A 19,743-nucleotide genomic window follows, 5' to 3' on the forward strand; every position below is an offset into this window, starting at 1 on the left:
TTTTATTTCATCTTGATGTGATGCCTCTGGGTGGTATTTTTAAGAAAAGTAGAAACTCCGATGTTAAAATCGTTTATAATTTTTATGGATGACAGTTATGGTGTTTGAGTGATGCATGTTCTTGATCTTCTAGACTTTACAATCTTATCTTTATATTTGTAAGGATGGGGCACGAAGGAGAAGGAGCAAGAAAAGACGACTGCACCATCAGGTCAGCCGCCATCGACGCAGCCGTCGCAGGCTACTGCAGTGTCATCCGCACAATCTACAACAAAGGTATGCTTGCATATCCAGATCAATATTTTATTTTTGATAACATTTTAGATTAGGAACTCGACACTGATAATTATTATTTTTGTTATTTTAGACAACTGTTGCTGGGGGCAGTGCAGCAGTAACATCAGCAGCAGCAGCACCATCGGGGACAAGTTCAGCACCAAAATCATGGAGCAGTGTAGCGCTTGGAGAAAGGGGCAAACCTCTGGGTCATCATTCACCTTATCAGGTAACTGTGGTATATAATTCAATTATTTTGATCATGTTCAAAGAAGAGGGCATACAGTTTTGTGACTGTTAGTAGATATTGTTTTGCCCCACTTACTATTAGGAAACCTTTGTTCTGTGGTCATAAGGCAAGTTGGTCATGACTAGGAGATGACGCCATTTGATTTGGGGTCAATAAGTCACTTTTTTTCCCGTAGGGGTGTAGTGATATATGATGCTATATTTCACTGTCCTGCGATTTCCAGTACAGCAAGATGGCTTGATAATCAATTAAGTCTATCAATGTTCATTTGATGTAGTTGTCTATAAAATGGTGTACATGTGTAAATGTCCATAAAACTGTGTGTTAGGAAAAGTGTATGGAACAATACTATGTTCAGTAGTTGTTGCAAATTCTGGTAGAATATTTTATGTATTTTTGTTTATTTATTTCAAACTGAGACCATAAACTGAACCTCACAAATAAAAACTATTGATAGTGACTTGTTCATACTCTCATTGATACAACAGATGTCAGCTGCTAACAAAGTTGCGAGAAATCTTTAAGAACATTGAATTTTGATATCATTCAAAGTTGATAATCGTGTTTTTGGATAATGAAGATGTCCATGAAATAATGTTATTCCAAGAGAGAAATGAAGGTCAAAACACGGAGGCTACCATGTTTTGTAAACGTGTATTTCAATTTAGGCAAGGGGTACATAAAGTTTACAAACTTTTACAATTTGTCACAGATTACACAGTATAAACAATTCAGAGTGAACTAATATGTGAAACAAAGTTTTAAAAAAAAATTTCAGGAGGAATTTCCAACACTAAAATCAGCAGGGGAAGACAAAGGAAAAGATGGCAAGAAAGAAGAAGAAGGAAAAGATACTCAGTATGGACCAGGGCCAAGTTTGCGGCCTCAAAGTGAGTATTGTACAGGAAAGTATGGAATTTGATGAAGAAAATGTATATACATGGATATTGCAAGATTTTATTTTATTGCATAGATGTCGCGAGTTGGAGAGAAGGCGGTGGTCGTGGCGCCATGCAACAGCAGCAAAACAAGCCAGATTCACCATCATCACCAACAGGGTCTACGTCCCAAGGCCAGACAGAAACACAACAGAATGGCCCCCCGACGTCTGGGCCAACAGAGGTGCCCAGCCAGCCTCCAAGGCCTGGCTCGGGACCCACTCCAGGAGGGCCCATGCCCATGGGCCCTCCAATGGGAATGCCACCGCAGTACCGGATGATGCCTCCCTATGTAAGTATAGCAGTGAATTTATTCCATTATATTACAGGAATCAAAATTACCTTTTTTTACTAATAGCAAATTTTAGCTAGTGGATTATTTTCCAACTAGTAAAATTGAGCTTTTACAAGCATTTTTAAATCCATTGTATTTTTACAGGAATTTAAGAAAACAAACATGCCTCTATGTCAAAATATGTGAAAATCAAGTGCAATGATAAAAATAAGATAGAGAGTTCTTTCATTTACCATTTAATAAATTATCAGACAACATATCATTGATGCATGGTGAGGGTCATAGGGTACATTTGAGCGGCATATTTGCTGTCCAGAAATCTACCACTTATTTTCAATGTTCATCACATGGTTTGAAATGTTGAAGACTTATTGGCGTCAATTCAAAATATTTGGAGATTTCATGTTTTAAAAAAAAATCTAGTTGAAAAAGTGCTACAAATAACTCTTTGTGTTTGACTATAGGTAACAGACAGCAGGACACCACCTAATGCCGTGATACTAATACTGTGATTTAAACACAAACAAGATCATCATGATTTATAATGTTATTTAAATCAGACGTCTCCGAGACACCACTGACTGAAATAACTTTGGCCTTAGTTGTTTTTTCTATCCACGTAACTTCAATATCTCTGGGAATATTTTCATGAATTTATACATAATACTTGGATTAGGCAAAGAAAGACCCCTTTCAATATTAAAATTCACTGTGGGGTCCTTTCTGACTGGTCAGTTTTCTAATATCTGTAGTGTTTTCCTGTCTGTAATTCTTTTAAAGGTATATATGCCATATTGAAAAGTATTTTGTTCGATGTTAAAAAGTAGACTGTATTTTGTCAGTATGATAAACTAAAGAATGTCAACAAATTTTGTATGGGTAGTAAAAGAGTACTGGTCTACTCAATGTGAAGGGAAAATGGTGATTTTCTAATGCATATTAATGAAGAAATGACTTAATGGATGTGTATAAGTGCTAGAGAAAAATATTAGAAACATCATAGGAGATTAGGATTTCATTTATACTGAATGGGGATTTCATGTTAAACATGAAATTAAACTCCCCCCTCCATTGCTCAAAGTGATTTTCTCTACCCTGTTTTTTCTCTGATTGTCTTATCGCAGAATGTGTCCTGCCAACAGCCTGCAGGCCATCCATACTTTCACATTCCCATGTAATTGTTTACTTTCAAAGTTCTGCGTGCAACGTTGCATGATCTGACATGAGTATTTCAAAATGGGGCATTCACTATCTGGCTCTGAGAATACATGATTAGATAGGAAATTAGCTTAATGACTTTTTAATCCTATTAAGTTAAATTGCATGCTTAAAGTGTATAACTTGCAGTATATTAGCTTGATATTAAACACATGCTTTTAATTCGGATGGTAGTATTTTAAGAATACAACATGTATAGCTTGAAAATTTTGTACTCGTGTAGATGTATGGCAGATTCCCACCTGGCTACCCACCTAATTATCAAGGAATGCCAAGACCTCCATATCCGTATGATCAAAGGTAAAGATAAAATCATTATGATAAAGACAAATTGTTATCGATGTTTCTTCCTCTCATAGGGATACATTTTTGAACGTTTTAATTTTATAAAACAAATGACTTAGGTTTCGGCATCCACCTCCAATGCCTGCTCAGCAGCGGCCCCCAGTTGGTGGGGATGGAGAGGAATACAAGAGAGCTGCCATCATCTCAGAGAAGGATCTGAAAGATTTTGACAATCTGCGACTTGATCATGAAGATGAAGGCTGGGCTGGTGCACAGGGTGAAATTGATTACTCGTAAGTGATACACATGTGAATGGAACATGAACTATTGCATTGAATAAGTCTTGAAATAATGATATCTAGAAGATAAGTGATAATTTATATTTCTGCAATAAAATCTGATTTTCAGTGAAAAACTTGTCTTCAGTGATGAAGAGGATGATGATAAAGAAAGGTTAGTAAATTAGAATATTAAAGTCTTGCTTGTTTTGGTTTTTGAAGTAAGAGAAATTATTTTACTTGTGTTTTGTGGTAAACGTCAAAGTAAAAAGAATTTATTTGCTTGTGTTTCAGTGGTAAATCTCGTCATAGAAGAAGTGAAAAAAGAGAGAGGAAAGATGATATGAATGATGAAGATGATGGTGGCAAGGTTTGTTTTTTTCCATATTTTCATAAAAGCAGTATTGTTTTATGTTCATCTATTATTTTTTTGTACAGAATTACTTTATAAGCAAGATGGATTAGTTTTTAAAGTTAGTAATTTTCCCTTTAAATAATTACATGCTTGAAAACATTGACTTATAAAAGAAAACAGTGAGATTATTTTGAAGTAAATAAGTGGCATCCCATGAATACATTTGGTTAGGGAGATATACATGTATATGGGTCAGTTGCAAGCAGTTTTATTTAGGACCTTAATTTTAGCAAATGTGTAATAATGTGTGATTTTCATTCATAGGGAGAAAGAGGTTATCCAATGCCAAGAGAGGCCTGGGGTGGTGGACCTATTCCTCCTCAGTATAGAGGAAGACCCCCAATGGGAATGGATGGGGTAAGAAATTATTACCCACTGTAAAGTTGTTATGATTTTAGTATACAGCTTACTCCAGTTACAGCTTATCTTGAAATGATAGGTTATAATTTCTCTGTCCTATTGAATGTTTTGCAGTTGCTTATGTTGAAATGCAGTTTATATTGAAGTAATGTCAACTGTTCCTTGAACTGATAATGATTTGTTTATACTGAAGGCCATGGCCATTGAATCTTTAATTGGATGTTACTAAATGAGAATTTAATCTGAACAGTTTTTAGCTCACCTGAGCTAAAAGCTCGAAGTGAGCTTTTCTGATGACTTGTTGTCTGTTTGTCTGTAAACTTTTTACATGTTCGACTTTTTCTCCAGAACCACTGGGCCAATTTCAACCAAACTTCGCAAAAAGCATCCTTGGGTGAAGGGATTTCAAGTTTGTTCAAATGAAGGGCCATACCCCCCCCCCCCCCCCCCCCCCCCCCTCAAAGGGAAGATAATAATAAAATTAAAAAATGCATAAATAGGGTGGGGTCATTTCAAAATCTTCCTCTCAAGAAACCCCAGGTGAGAAGAGCTGAAATTTACATGAAAGCTTCCTGACATAGTGTAGACAAGTTTGTTAAAACCATGACCCCACGGGGTAGATAGGGATCAAAGTGTTACATGCGAATATATATGGAAAATCTAAATATGGGCCAAGGTGACTCAGGTGAGCGATGTGGCCCATGGGCCTCTTTGTTAATCCTTAAGGTGCCTTTTATCTAAATACCATATATGTGTTCAATGATAGCTGGTGACTACAAGGGAAAGGAAAACATAGTCTACAAATTTTGATCAACTTCAGTTATACTTAAATGGTTACATTTATATTTGTTGTATGGTCCCTATATTTCAGTATAGACTGTAACACGGGTAAATTGATGTTTATACATTTTCCCCAATGCTTTTCAGAGATGGCAGATTCCTCCATTTGATTACATGGGACCTCCCCCAAGAGGACCTCATTATCCACAATACAGAGTACCTCCTCCAGGTCAACGTCCCCCAGGACCATATCCCCACCCGCAGATGACCCCACCACAACCTCCTCAAAGTCCCCAGAGTCCAGGACCAAGTCTAAGCCCTAGTCAGACTCCCAAAAAGAGTGAGGCAAAGGATGAATTAGAGGAAGAACAGTGGAAGGAAAAGCGCATGCAGCGCACAGAGGAGATGTCCACTGCCATTCAGAGAGCACGTCAGAGGCGTGAGGATGAGGAGAAAAAAATTGAAAGTGAGCGTAAAGCTGCGGCAGCAGAAAAGCTTCGACAATTGGATGAACGCAGCAAAAAACGAGATGATAGGGTTAGTATATTGAGTGATTTTGAATTTAGATTGATAGAAAACGTGATATCTTAAAGAAACAATTTGACCACTATCCAAGGTAGTTCTGTATAATCATGAAAGTACAATATAGATGTTTGTTCATACTAGGATGCTGAGTCTGATAGTAGATCTGAAGGAAGATCAGATGGAGGGAGATCCAGTAGAACTCCATCAGAGAGTAGTGAAAAAGATTTCAAAACTCACAAAGAGCAGCAGGTATATGTCTTTTTATTTACCAGTAATGGGTTTAGTTTTTGTTAATGCTGAGTGCACACATGCCAATCAGATGTATAATTATAAACTGTGTTTTTAGACAAGCAAAGTCAGCTCAAGAGGGGCTGTTCCACCACGGTTCCAGAAGCAGCATTCTTCAGAACATCCCCCTACATCAGTAAGACAAACGGGCCAGGGCACGCCAACATCGCCACAACCCCATCCAACTCAGATGAGACCAGGACAAGGACCACCTCCTCCCTGGTTCTGGCATCCATCTATGCAGATGCCTCCCTATGCCTTTGGAAGACCTCCAGTTGATATGCAGGGTCAGTATTTCTGATTTAGTTCTTAATTGCAGAAGAATTACAAGAAATGGGGTAAATGTACAGAGGAGCATTCATTTGGTGATTCTCCTTGAAGAATTCTTGAGATCCCCAAGCAAGTGGATCAGGATTGCTGTTCTAGTGGTACAGATGGGTTCAAAATGGCAGCGACAGTATTTAAACAAAATGTAATATGACAAACAAAGGACGTTTCAATTGTCAAACATGAATTTGAGTCGAAAATATTACATCATATCCTTCATACTTGTGTTATGATACCCGGAGTAGAAAGTAAGAGAGAAGGCATCTCTATTACTCTGTTAAGTAAATGGTTTACTATTTCTAGCTCACCTGAGCTTAAAGCTCAAGTGAGCTAATCTGATCACAGATTGTCTGTCCTTCCATCCCTCTGTAAACCTTTCACATTTTCATCCTTCTCCAGAACCACAAGGCCAATTTCATTCAAATTTGGTACACATCATTTATGGGTGAAGGGGATTCAAAGTGTAGATAATCTCAAAAATGCAAAAATAAGGTGGGGTCATTTAAAAATCTTCTCAAGAGTCACTGGGCCAGAAAAGCCAAAATTTACATGAAAGCTTCCTGACATAGTGCAGATTCAAGTTTGTTCAAATCATTTTCCCCTGGGGTTGGGTGGGGCCACAATAGGGGATTAAAGTTTTACATGCAAATACATAGGGAAAATCTTCTGAAGACCCACTAGGCCAGAAAAGTTCAAACTTAATATGAAGGCTTCATGACACAGCGCAGATTCAAGTTTGTTCAAATCATGGTACCCAGGAGTAAGTTGGGGGTCACCATCTAAGTTTTACATTCGATTATATAGGGAAAATATTTTAAATTTTTTCTCAAGAACCACTAGGCCAGAAAAATTGAAATTTACAAGAAAACCACCTCATGTAGTTCAGATATAAGTTTGTTCAAATCATGGCCCCTTGGGGTAGGATGGGGTCACAATAGGGGATCAAAGTTTTAAATTGAGTATATAGGGAACATCTCTAAAAAAAAAAAAAAAATCTTCTCTAAAACCACTGGGCAAGAAAAGTTTAAATTTACATGAAAGCTTCCTGACATAGAGTAAATCCAAGTTCGTACAATTCATGGTCCCTGGGGGTGTGGCCACCATGGGTAATCTAAGTGTTATATGCTGATATATGGGGAATTTTTTTTTTTTTAATCTCTTGAACTATGTAAGCTAGGGTTTTCATATTTGTATATATATGATTTTTACAAAAATACCTTTCATGTCATGCAATGGTGTGTGATCTTGTGACGTAGACCCGGAAGTTTGACCTACTTTTAATAAAAATCTTACCTATTCAATATCTCCTGAACTACTTAAGATAAAGCTTTCATATTTTGTAAAAAGGTTTCTTATGGCAAGGTCTTCATATCATGTCATGATCAGTGACCTTAGTATTGTCTAGAACAGCAAGGTCACGTCATTCATACTGGTATTGAAGGATCTCTGCTATATGAATTCATTTTCAGTTATGTTGTGATGCTTTGGGGTTAGGTTGGGGCCACAATTTGGGGTCCAAATTTTTCATGGGAATAAAGATTGATTTTAAAAAAAATCTTTTGAAAATCACAACAGCTGAACAATGGCACAGCCAAGGTGAGCAATATGACCCATGGGTCTCTTATTTATTCAAGTGCATATGGTCAACAATATGCCCTTTATTGCAATTTCATATTTTCATTGGTGTTATGCTTGTCGGTGCTGCCATGTTTATTATCCTGTTTCACTCGATTCACATAACAAGTGGGACTGCATTCAGAGCAGTTTCACAACAGTCCAATTGAGTATGCTCAAGTTTGAACTAGAAAGATTTAGTTTAATTGTTGCATCATACATTTAATGAAAAAAATTTATTGCTTTAGGAATGCCCATGTACCCTCCAATGCGTCGTAGAAATGACAGTCATGGATCTGGAAATGATGGTCAGGATGGTGAGGGAAGACCAGATGGATATGAAAGAGGAGATCCAAGACAGTTTTATCCTCACATGCCACCACACTTGGCTCAGTTTGATGGACGTGGACCCCCACCTTACTTTGATCAAAGAATGTATCCAGATTATGAGAAGCAACTGATGGAATATGAAAGGAGGCAGGACAGAGATCAGGACAGACGAGATAAAGATCATAGATCAGATCATAGTTATGAAGAGGAACTGGAACATGAAACAAGAGAACCAGAAAAGAGAGCACCCAGACTGCAGAAAGATCCTTTTGATGACACGCCTGATGATAGATACACACCTTCTCCAAAGTAAGGCCTTAAAAAATTATTATCAGATGTGCAGGCCTACACACTTTCCTCTAAGTAAGACCTTAAAAATTTATTATATGGTGTGCAGGCCTGATGGTAGATACACACCTTCCCCAAAGTAAAACCTTGAAAATTTATCTGGTGTGCAGGCCAGTTAGGTATGACAAGGGAGCATTTTTAACAGTATTTGCCATGAAGGAAAAATATTTGACTGAAATACACAAGAATGTTTGCAGACCAGTTCATACACAAGAATCTTTTTAGACCAGTTAGATATAACTTCGGATATTTTCTACAGTATTCAATTTGGCTTAAAAAACATGATGTCATTAAACAGAAATGCTATGCTCCAGAAATTATTGAGCAGGCATTGCTTGAATAATGTTTTTGCCACCATATTGGGAAGAATATAAAATCTGAAATGAAAAAGGGAGGCAACTTTTCCCCCCTAGAAATAACTGCAGATACTTTATTTTCTAGAACCCCAATCATATGGACTGTGCATCGCCTTTTAAATACAAAATAAGATCAAGATTTTTTATTTCCAACTTCACCCTAGCTTTTAGTATGAAGGAATTATTTATAAGAGGTTCCTAAAGAAATTGAACCAATGATGGAAGTCTTACAGGAATGAGAAAAAAATCATCTTGAATTTGTGTTTTTCAGGGATTCAAAGAAAGAGAATAAAGTGGTTGATAAAAAGGAAGAAAAGCAGTCTAAGGAAGACCTGAGAGACAGGATGGATCTGTATGATGACAGGAAAGATAGAAGAGATGATAAAGGTGATGACAGAAGGAATGACTACACTAGAAAGGATAGAGACCATGATTCTCAGAAGAGTTATAGGAACAAAGAGAGTCGCTCCAGTAAAGCTCCATGGTATACAGATGATGGAAGTCGATCTTACAGGGAAAGTAAGTGCCAGATAAACTCATTAGTACTGTGTAGATCATGAATTTTTCGCCCATACACATTGAAAAATGATTTCTTCTTGTTTTGAATTCACCTCAAGCCATTCAGTACTACTCTAGGATAACAAGTAAATGAAATTTGTCCAGTTTTGTATTTGCCCATTTTGGGTTGAGGTGAAAATGTAAATGGGGTGAAGGGATATTTTCCAACTTCAGTATATGTACTTTGTAACTATAGTATGTGTATTCATTTTAGTGTATTTAAAATTTGACACTATTGGAGCTGATGCACTATTTGGTGTAATCATGACTTGGGAGGTTTTGTGTTTGATAATGGATTAAAATGAGATTTTCTTATCTCAGTGCAACTATAAATTAGTGCTCGTTTCACTGCCAATGATGCTGAAATGTGAATCCTGCTAAAATAAGTATGTGAACAATAATTATATCAAGGACTTCATGCTTTGGTAAACATCTGCATGTATTTTCAGAGAGAGAATATCCAAACTGCCCACCTCCTATTCCTGCTCAACAATCGCAACAAAATCTTCCTCCGAGACCCAACTACACTACACTGAAAAGACCTCTGTCCAACTCTAATGACAGGAAAGCTGATTACTTGAAAGAGCAAAGTGAGACCAAGCCAAAGTCATTAAGCAAGGTAAATGATCATTACACTGCCGATGAAAACAATCATATTTTGTGTAAAATGAAGTAGGATGCATCATTGTAATAGTTTATATCATTTTTAGGATCAACATAGAGATTCCAAATCGGGAAAAGAAAACAAGACAGCTGAGAGAGATGATAAGTAAATACAATTCTTTTAACAATCTATATATTCAAATGTAGTTTATAAGTGGGCTGAGGCAGAGAAGAGTTGAGTCCAGTTTCACATTGTTCTGTCAGATTAGGCCACATCAAATCGATTCTCTGGTTCTCAGACAATTGTTTTTCAAAAAATGGGTAGGTAGGTAGGGTGTTTAGTTTTTCAGTTTTTTTTGTTTGTGTTGTGAAGAAAGTTGAATTTTACAAATGGTATTCAACAACGTATAGCTTCTTTTCATTCAACCACTTAGGAAATTTTCACTGTTGAAAAAACCTTATCGCTGTCAGCCGTTTTGTTTCGACCTACGAAAATGTCGTACTTCAACTCGGCCTTGCTTTCACCAATTTGTTCCTTCACAGTTTCAATTTCTTTAAATTCACCGCCCAGAAGTTTCTTGCAAAGAGTATCAACTGTCAAGGACAAGTCTACCGGTATAATTGTCCATGGAACAATCTGTTTTCAGTTAAAAATAATCTCAATGCTGACAAGAACTGTTTCTGTCGCCATAATGTTTACATCAACTAAGCAGCACGTGTTATTCAGCAAGGCGCTTTACGATTTTGGCGCCAAAACACGAATTTTATTTTGAAGGATCAAATACGGGCAGCGGCAATAAACTTGTGTCGGCGGCCAATTTGGGGTGGGGGGGGGGGGGGGGGGGGGATGAGAACCAAAGAATCGATTTGATGTGGCCTTATGTACCTGTACCTAAAAAGTGGTGGTAGTGGAGAAGTAGTGTGTCTTGCTGTAATGTACGTGAAGCATGCAACATCAAAGATGCATGCTGTTGATTAACAAATACATGTTCTGCTATTATGAACATGCATGTCATTTACTGGGATTTATTTGTTAGCATGTTGTGTTGCACTTTCTTTTTCAGACAAAAACAGAGAGATGATCATCAAAAAGATTTAGACAGGTCTGGAAATGAAGACGCAAGTAAGGATAAACAGCAGTCCAAAGCAAAAGATGACAGGAGAGAGAAAGAGGATTCTGTTGGGCGTGAGGAAAGACCATCAGCATGGGATAAGCCAATGCGAGATGAAGGAAAGGGGGAAAAACGTTCTGATAGAAATCAACCCCCTTTAAAAAAGAAAAGGGAAGAGTACAACCAAGACAAGGGAGATAGGAGACAGCCATCTTCTAGAGCCCGTGAGTTCGTACGGGGAAGAGGTGGCAAAGTTACCAGGGGAAGCAAACCCAGCAACCCCCCAGGTAGAGGTGGCAGGGGAGGTAATCGTGAAAGTTATCCCCGCAGCTATGATAGACGAGGTGGGGAGAGAAGTGGCTACAGGACTGACAGGTCCAAGTCATTTGGTGGTCAGTGGTCAGATCATGTGGATGATTTAGAGTTGGAGGAAGAAATGCAGAGAAGAAGAGAGAAAGCTGAAGAAGTTGACTTTGATGGGAAGGAAGGATCCAGATCCCCAGAAGAGTATGGGGATCAGTCCAATTTTGGAAAAGGAAAGGATCAGAAAGATAGAAGAGTTAGTCAAGAGCAACAGGAGACAAAACCCTTTAGCTGGGAAAATCGAGCAAAAAGTTTGGAACTAAAAAAGGGGGATAGTTTTGAAAAGCAGAAACAATTAAGTGATGACAGAAAGTCAGATGAGAGTCACATGACTAGAAAATCCTCTGATGAGAAATGGGAGTCAAGGAATGGCCGTGGAACCTTCCAACCAAGAGGTGAACCCTCTAAGAGAGGAAGAGGAGGTAAGAGTGATTTAGGAATTTTGTAAAAGTTTAATTCTGAATGCTTATCATCATCAAGTTACATACTTGGATAATCAAAGATATGTTTTTGATTAGGGTCCTCGAGTATGAGAGGACGAGGTAGAGGCTCTCTAAAAGAAATGGGAGAAAGAGGAGAAAGAAGAAATTACTCAGCTCCATCAAGGGGTGGAGGATTTGGCCGTCCAGGACAAAGAGAAGGGGGTGAATTGTCAGAAAAGGGTCCGCCAAGGTAATTTATTTTTTTTACAGATTGGAGAATATGGTCTGAAATTCTAGAAATACATTTACATGTATGAGCACTGAGAAGCAAAAGGTGTTTAAATTATACCATTAAAAAAACTGTTCTGTAAAATCTTTTCAAGAACTGCAAAAGTATATGAAGGCATTGTCATGTAATATTAATTAGTTTCTTGAAACCATGATACCCAACCCTAGACATAAGGATGGGACCACATTAAAGGTTAAACATTTTGATGTAGAAGTTTGGATTTAATAGCGCTCGCTCCAATGATTACACGAGTCACTTTATTTGCTCTTCATCAGATGAAAAATGATGGGAACTTCCCATAATGCTTCCTGAAAATTTCCACTGTCACTGCATTTTACTTCACCGACAACCCTGTAGATAAAACAAATTGTTTAGGAAGTACCACAAACGTTTTTAAATTCCAGACAGGCTTTCTCCTACCTTCGTATGTTTTGTTATTGCTTGGTTTGAAAGGAAGAAAAACGACATCGCAGCTGATAGGACGTCACAATGCACTGTGTACATAGGCTGTATTATGTTTCCTGAATAGGCGGATTTTAAAATGTCTAAAGTTGGGTTGCAAAATGTTAAGGGTATTTGCTCTTCTCAACGCTCACACCATGAAACATATCTGCTCCCTTTTAAATGTAATTGATTGATATGTACTTGTGATGTTGAGGTCATTTAAAGCTATGATCCTCTTTGTTTTAAAGTTGGGTCTTAGACCCGCCTACAATGAACAATGTACCTTAATCATTTGTCCTTAGATGAATAAATAAGATTTCTCCCTAGCGCTCTTCCAATGCCCTCCAAAGAAATTCAGAATGCTCAATCGCATTTTAGATACTCATCAGTAAAATGTTTGAGTAAGTCTGGGTCATAACATTTGAGTAAATGGTTGAAATATTGCAAATGGCTATCAGGTTATGTAGTAACAAACATTTCATAGCAATTGTGTTTACTTGTCTGTTCAGGTACGGAAAGAACACTGGTTATTCTGCCATGGCACATTGTGGAAGGTTTTCCCATGCTTGCTCTATGCTGGAACTGTTTAAAAGTTATGAGTTTTGAATTTTAAAAAAAACCAATTTTTTTTATTAGCTCGCTGGGACGACTGAAGAGCTATTGTCATAATCCCAGTGTCAGCGTCGCACTTTAAGGAAAAACTTTAACCTGGCTATATCTTTCAAACCAAAGGGGATGGGGTTTTGGTATTACATATATACATGTAGATGCCTCACAATGATGAAGAGGCCTTTCATTTGGTACCAAGACTTGAAATCTTGGACTTTTACCTACATTTCAGACATTTTTATACGCCCGTCGAAGACGGGACGTATTATGATATGGCGGCGTCCGTCTGTCTGTCCGGACCTTGTGGGCAGGATACAGACTGAACCATAAGTTCTAGGGCTTTACAACTTGGTACATTTGATCACCATGATGAGAGGAAAATGCCTATTGTTTTTCAAGGTCAAAGGTCAAGGTCGTAGTATCACTTATTAGGAAAACCTTGTGGGCAGGATACAAACCGAACCGTAAGCTCCAGGATATTATAACTTGGTATATTTGATCACCATGATGAGAGGAAGATGCCTATTGTTTGTCAAGGTCGTAGTATCACTTTTAGGAAAACCTTGTGGGCAGGATACAAACCGAACTGTAAGCTCCAGGATATTATAACTTGGTATATTTGATCACCATGAGAGGAAGATGCCTATTGTTTTTCAAGGTCAAAGGTCAAGGTCGTAGTATCACTTATAAGGAAAACCTTGTGGGCAGGATACAAACTGAACCGTAAGCTCCTGGATATTATAACTTGGTATATTTGATCACCATGATAATGAATTGGCTCACAGAGGACAGTGCTAACTTCACTAAAATATGAATCCCACTAAAATATGTTTTCCTTGAGCAAAATCTACGGGCGTATTATGCCACGTTGGCGTTGCTCTTGTTTTACTGTAGCTACATGTATGGACCTGTATATTTTGATCCATTAGGCTTTGATATGTCAATTATTCAACAATGATCATGAAGCATTATCAACACTTAATTCTGAGTTAACACTTAAAAACTTGTCAGGTTTGCCTGGAATTGTCATATCAGAGTGTTTCACCAATCACCTGAGTGATTTGTATTAATGTGTAGGAGAGTCGTGCTTACTGGTGAGCTACATGTATGTTTGAACTTGTGGCCTTGGTTTTGAGCCTTGCACAGGGATTTCATTCAGTTGATAAATGATATTTTGATTCACAACTCCTGGAAGTTTCCTTTTATATATATATATATATGTATATTGCAGAAAAGATAACAGAAGACAAGAAAGATTTCCCCCACCTCCACGATTTGCCCAGAAACGTGGGGGTTTAAACGAGAGGGGGAGGGGTGCTGAACGTGGTCGTGGCCGCGGCAGAGGTCGTGGTGGTAGTGCCCCTCCCACCACCGCTCTTCCTGTTAATAAACGACCACAGCTGAAGAAAGAAAACTCGCAAGAATATCCTGAAGGGGAAGAGTGGGAGACTGCTTCAGAAAGTAGTGATGTTTTAGACAGAAAAGAATCAAAAAATGAAGTGAAGGACAAAGACAAGAGAGATTCCACAGGGAAAAAGTTCTCTAGTCAGCGGCCTCAGAATGATAGGCAAGCTAGAAAAGGGAGTCAAAACAGTGATTGGAAAACTAACGGTGAAGTGTATCAAGGGAGAGGTAATGGAAAAGACACTGGGTCAAAAAACGGGGTGAGTAGGGGCCATCAACGAGATGGACCCCGAAAATCTTCTGGCTCAAGTAAAAGAGACAATAATGTGTACAGAGTTGGTGAAGTGGTACCTGATGATCCAAATGCCATCCAGTCTGCCATTAATAACAGCCTTGATCAAAAGTAAGATTTTTAATGCGACAAATTTAATTAATGTAATAGTGATTTTAAATAGTTGGAAGTGAATACAAAGCTCAATTATAGAAACTTGTATGGCAGGAAAGCAGACCTCAGTGAAGTCTCCAAGCCAGTAAAAGTGGAGGAGAAAAAGAATGCCTTGGCAAACATAGACATCAACAACTATGCTAGTAAGAATTCTATCTACAAGAGAAAAGTTAACGGTGAAATATCACTTTTAAAAGTATTTGATCACAATATGATTTTGATATATAGTGCATTACCCTTGATACTCCTTTGCATGAAAAATGCATCAATCTCTTCTACCAGGCCATTGGATTCTTGAAAATGGCCTTTATTTTAATGTTTATAATTTAGTCATATAAACATGATATACATGTCGGAATTGATAAGTAGAAATTTTAAAGACCTATAATATTATAAAAAGAATTTTTTTGTTTTAACATTTTGATTCCTGGCAGTACCCAGTCCTTTTGTTTGCTTAGCATGTATTGTTCCTATCTGCATGTCAAGTGTAGCACATGCTTGATGTTATGTTTAATGAAACATTTCTTGAATCAACTTTCTACATGTGTTTTTGGAGTTAAAGTCTTGCATATGTGTTGTTTTAGGTGTAGTTGTAATTGATGAAGTACCAGAAGTGACCAATGATGATCCTGCTTTCCTGTTTGAACAAAATGATGGTTTTCAAGAGGTCACATCAAAGCGAACCATTAGAAGCAAGCAGAAGGCTCAGCAAGAAATCGAACTTATGAAGCAGAAGGAGCAAACAAAAAAATCTGTCTCAAAGGTACTGTTGATAAGGACAATACAGAATGGGTGGGATAGCATAGATTTCTAATACTTGGACAGAATAGAATGCCAAATGAGGAAATAGCAATCCATAAACTGATCACGGATGACAATCTTCATCACCTACCGATCTGATGGCATTCATTTAAACAAACATGTAACTGTTTCTTGAAATTACAGGCATGTGCTGGTTGGGAGATGTTTTAATTGCTCTTTCTTGCTGTGTTATAGTATTCAGTTAGTATCTAGTAAATTTATGTAACAAGTCGGGTGGAATGAAGGTTGAAGGTCACTTGCATACGACAATGTATACAACATTTATACTATTGTTAGCAATAGCTGAATATTTTCCCAATTCAGTTTTATATATTTTAAAAAAGAAATTCACCACAACTGAAGATCTATTACCTAACACTAGCAGGGTACAAGTGAATGAGAACATCTATTCATTTTGTGGTCAGAAGGTTTAAGGACATGACACATTCTACCTTGTTCAAATCATTTACCAAACAGCCAGATTAGTATTCATTGGTAAATGATCGTTTTATCTCAGTTTGTAAATAGATCAGAAGGGGAACATGTTTTCTACTCTTGGATTAGAGATGCCAAACATGAATATAGAATAGCAAACATTTCTTGTTATTTGCTGTTGGGAAATTCCTAAAGCAGCATGAGAACTTAATTGTGCAATATCACTGTGCAATATCACTTGTATATCAATGGCAAAGAACACTTTAATATTGATTCTATATTTATGAATCAAGAAATCATTTCTAAGGCACTTTCTGTTTCAAAGACCATGCATGTTTGGGTGGTATGGTAAATTTCTATTACATGCAAAAAACAGAAACATGTCAAATGAGGAAATATCGATCATTAGACTGATCACGGATGACAATCTTCATCACCTACCGATCTGATGGCATTCATTTAAACAAAAGTGATACCATGTGAATTTCTTAAAGATAATAGGCAAACCCAGATGTGGTTAGGGGGATGTGTCAAGTGCCCTCCCCTTTAATGTTTTTAAACATTTTGTAACAAATCAGCATTTTGTTGGAATGAAAGTCAAAGATGACTCATCAGCATGTGAAACCATAAGATGTTAATGTAGTGAGTATAAAGTGAGCAGATCTGGCATTTTATTTTGATTAGATTGTGAGTAAATGAACATCGATTCACATGTATTTTGAATTTAGAGGACATGACACATTCTATCTACCTGTTCCATTGTACCTACCTGTTCATTAAACATAGCCACAGTAGTCATGACTGGTAGATAACCTATGCATGTAGTTAGTAAATAGATGAGTTATAGGTTCAAAGGCCAACAGATTTTCTAAAATAGATTTCAGGGCAACATTATGTTTTTACTAACATTCCTTGTTATGTGTTGTCTATTGTAGATTCATTGACTAATTTAAAGTTGCTTTATTGATAGAACATGGTTCTATATAAATTTAGGGGGGGGGGGGGGGGGGGGGGGGTCTCATGAATTATAGTAAATTTTCAGATATTTATACTCCATGCAGCGATTTGTTTTTGACCCGTCAGTCCCCTTTTTGTCAGCGCAACTCCTTTAAAAAACCCTTCAACACTATTTCATGAAACTTTGTAGTTGATGAGGATTTTCTGTATAGATCTTCATGTTCACACGAAATTCTGATTTTATTTTTTTTTTTTCTTGGAGTTATGTCCCTTTTGAACAGAAGTTGAGCTAAAATATGCTATTTGCTACAACTTGTGTGAAACCAGCTTTCAAGCTGAAATGTTTCTTTTAACATTTTACACAATCAACATTACGTAACAATATTACATATGACTTGAGTTTTGCCATACAGTTACTTGCCTGAAAATAGCAGAGGCATTTGTTGTATTATGTGTGGTATTGTCATTCAGTGTGGGGTATGTGAGCTTGCTCACCTTATCTTTCATTGTAGATGTTGATAAATGTATAATGATTGCAGTATATAACGTAGTTAGTTTCTTTTGTATTTGGCGTGAATGAAGCTGCTTTTTTTCTTAAGGACAAAGATCTGACATCAGTTACTGAATTGATGGCTCTTTACATTCTATCATCATACTGTGTATATAATTTTTTGTGGTTATTATTATAGGTTGTTGTGAAACCCAAAAGTGTGCATGTTAAAGTGAGTTTGGAAAAACCAAGATACAAAACCAGCAAATTACCACCAAGACTGGCCAAGAAGAAGGAGCAAATGGAGAAGGAGAGGAAAGAAGCTAAAGGATTTGAATTGAAGATCGAAAATTGGGACAACGAACTGGCCAACAATATTCCCACACACTCTGACAATATGGTGATCTCTTCAGAACCTAAAGGTAATGCCATATTCCAAAATAATGCTGTAAATTGATCTTATTCTGAAATTGGATTCAGATTTGATTTTGATAAAATTAATTCAAAATTTGACAGGAATGATGAACATGATGTCACAAGTATCGACTACACAGATTCCCAGCTCTATGACCATTCAAAGTAGCAGTATAGGACCCTTGGTGAATGCTCCAATTCCTGTGGCCAGTGCTTGGGGTACTAAACCAGCCATTTCTTACGCAGCAGCGACAGGATCTGTGGATAAACCAGAAAATCATGACAGTGGAGTTGATGTTAGTGACCAACCTAATTCTGCGAGCTCATCAACGCGAAGCTCCCCAAGTGCAGAAAATAAATTGAAGAATGAGAAGGTGACAAATGTGGCCCACCCCCCGTTTTCGTACTTTTTTAGTTGGATCAAGAAAAAAAAAAGTTTGCATGGATATTTTCAGTTTTGTTTAGTTGGTATTAAAATCCAAAATTAACAATGTAAATTCTGCTAATTTGTCAAAAGTGTATTCAAGACATCCTTGGTGACCTATTACCCGAGAACTCAGAGAGTTAAGTAAGGATATCAATTTTTTTCTGCACTTATCAAAATGCCCCTTAAGAAATTATTCTTGCTTAGCATTTACATTTACTGTATAATATAAATGTATGTGCCATCATGCTTGCTTATTGCATACAACATGTACATATATGTTTGACAGATATACAGTGTGTTTCTGTGAGAATTCAGTGGAGAAAATTTCAATATGTGTTATTTTAAAAGCTTGCATGGTTATTCTGTAGAATGTATATACTCCAAGTGTTTAACTTATAGTTTTGCTTTCAATTTCTTGCTGACTAAAAATCTTTGGTTTCATTTTTTGCTGTGTACTTTTAATTAGGGAAAGGACCTCTCCAATTTAGATGTAGCTTATGGTTCCTTTTTACCATCCCTCTTTTCAAAGAAAAATTGATTTATCTATTCTACTTTATGGTAAAGACTGATGTATCTCCAGTAAGTGCACAGTCCTTTTCCCCTGGGATATTGGAAGACAAGGGTACAAAACTTCTGTTTTATTAAATGGTTACCCTAAGTCTAAAAACTGCAGAATTAATACCTGAGGTCAATACAGATAAATGGGGTAGAAAGAAAATGTTTAAAGTGTTTGCATATTGTTATTGTATTTAATTTAATGAAGTTCATCACCAGCACAAGATTGTCAAAAAAGATTTTTAATAGAAAGGAGAAATCTGGACAACATTGTGCTCGATATAAACAAAGGCTTTAATAACTGTTCATTCGATAAATATCAATAGAGATTTAAAGGGACTGGTTCACGATTTTCCCCAAAATTTTGTTTTTCACTTTTAATGATCAAAACCTACTGTCTAATGTGTTTAAAAGATTTCGCATAAAAATAAGGTTATACATTATCACAGAAGCTTGTTATTTGTTTTGTAAACAAAGATTGCGGTATGTTATTCTTTATACGAAATTTTCAAAATAAACGGATATCGATCTA

The 19,743-nt window shown here is 37.0% G+C and overlaps 1 protein-coding gene across 11 annotated transcripts in view; it reads left to right on the forward strand.

The window, feature by feature from the left end:
• LOC125680537 (protein PRRC2C-like) overlaps positions 1–19,743 on the forward strand; it is a 37,349-nt gene that overhangs the window by 8,252 nt on the left and 9,354 nt on the right. For 4 of the 11 annotated variants that reach the window (XM_048920208.2, XM_048920212.2, XM_048920209.2 and 1 more), the window contains exons 4-26: positions 164–276; positions 368–505; positions 1,305–1,416; positions 1,500–1,756; positions 3,201–3,277; positions 3,382–3,555; positions 3,671–3,715; positions 3,835–3,910; positions 4,220–4,312; positions 5,243–5,632; positions 5,762–5,869; positions 5,967–6,195; positions 8,098–8,488; positions 9,155–9,402; positions 9,891–10,060; positions 10,152–10,210; positions 11,109–11,941; positions 12,038–12,191; positions 14,515–15,090; positions 15,172–15,275; positions 15,717–15,895; positions 18,015–18,237; positions 18,332–18,603. In XM_048920208.2, the coding sequence (XP_048776165.2) occupies positions 164–276; positions 368–505; positions 1,305–1,416; positions 1,500–1,756; positions 3,201–3,277; positions 3,382–3,555; positions 3,671–3,715; positions 3,835–3,910; positions 4,220–4,312; positions 5,243–5,632; positions 5,762–5,869; positions 5,967–6,195; positions 8,098–8,488; positions 9,155–9,402; positions 9,891–10,060; positions 10,152–10,210; positions 11,109–11,941; positions 12,038–12,191; positions 14,515–15,090; positions 15,172–15,275; positions 15,717–15,895; positions 18,015–18,237; positions 18,332–18,603 (5,021 nt within the window). The remainder of the gene's footprint in view (positions 1–163; positions 277–367; positions 506–1,304; positions 1,417–1,499; positions 1,757–3,200; positions 3,278–3,381; positions 3,556–3,670; positions 3,716–3,834; positions 3,911–4,219; positions 4,313–5,242; positions 5,633–5,761; positions 5,870–5,966; positions 6,196–8,097; positions 8,489–9,154; positions 9,403–9,890; positions 10,061–10,151; positions 10,211–11,108; positions 11,942–12,037; positions 12,192–14,514; positions 15,091–15,171; positions 15,276–15,716; positions 15,896–18,014; positions 18,238–18,331; positions 18,604–19,743) is intronic. The other 7 variants (XM_048920211.2, XM_056155707.1, XM_056155704.1 and 4 more) reach the window with 3 other exon arrangements.

Source organism: Ostrea edulis, chromosome 2 (assembly GCF_947568905.1).
Source record: "Ostrea edulis chromosome 2, xbOstEdul1.1, whole genome shotgun sequence".
NCBI classification, from domain to species: Eukaryota; Metazoa; Mollusca; class Bivalvia; order Ostreida; family Ostreidae; genus Ostrea; species Ostrea edulis.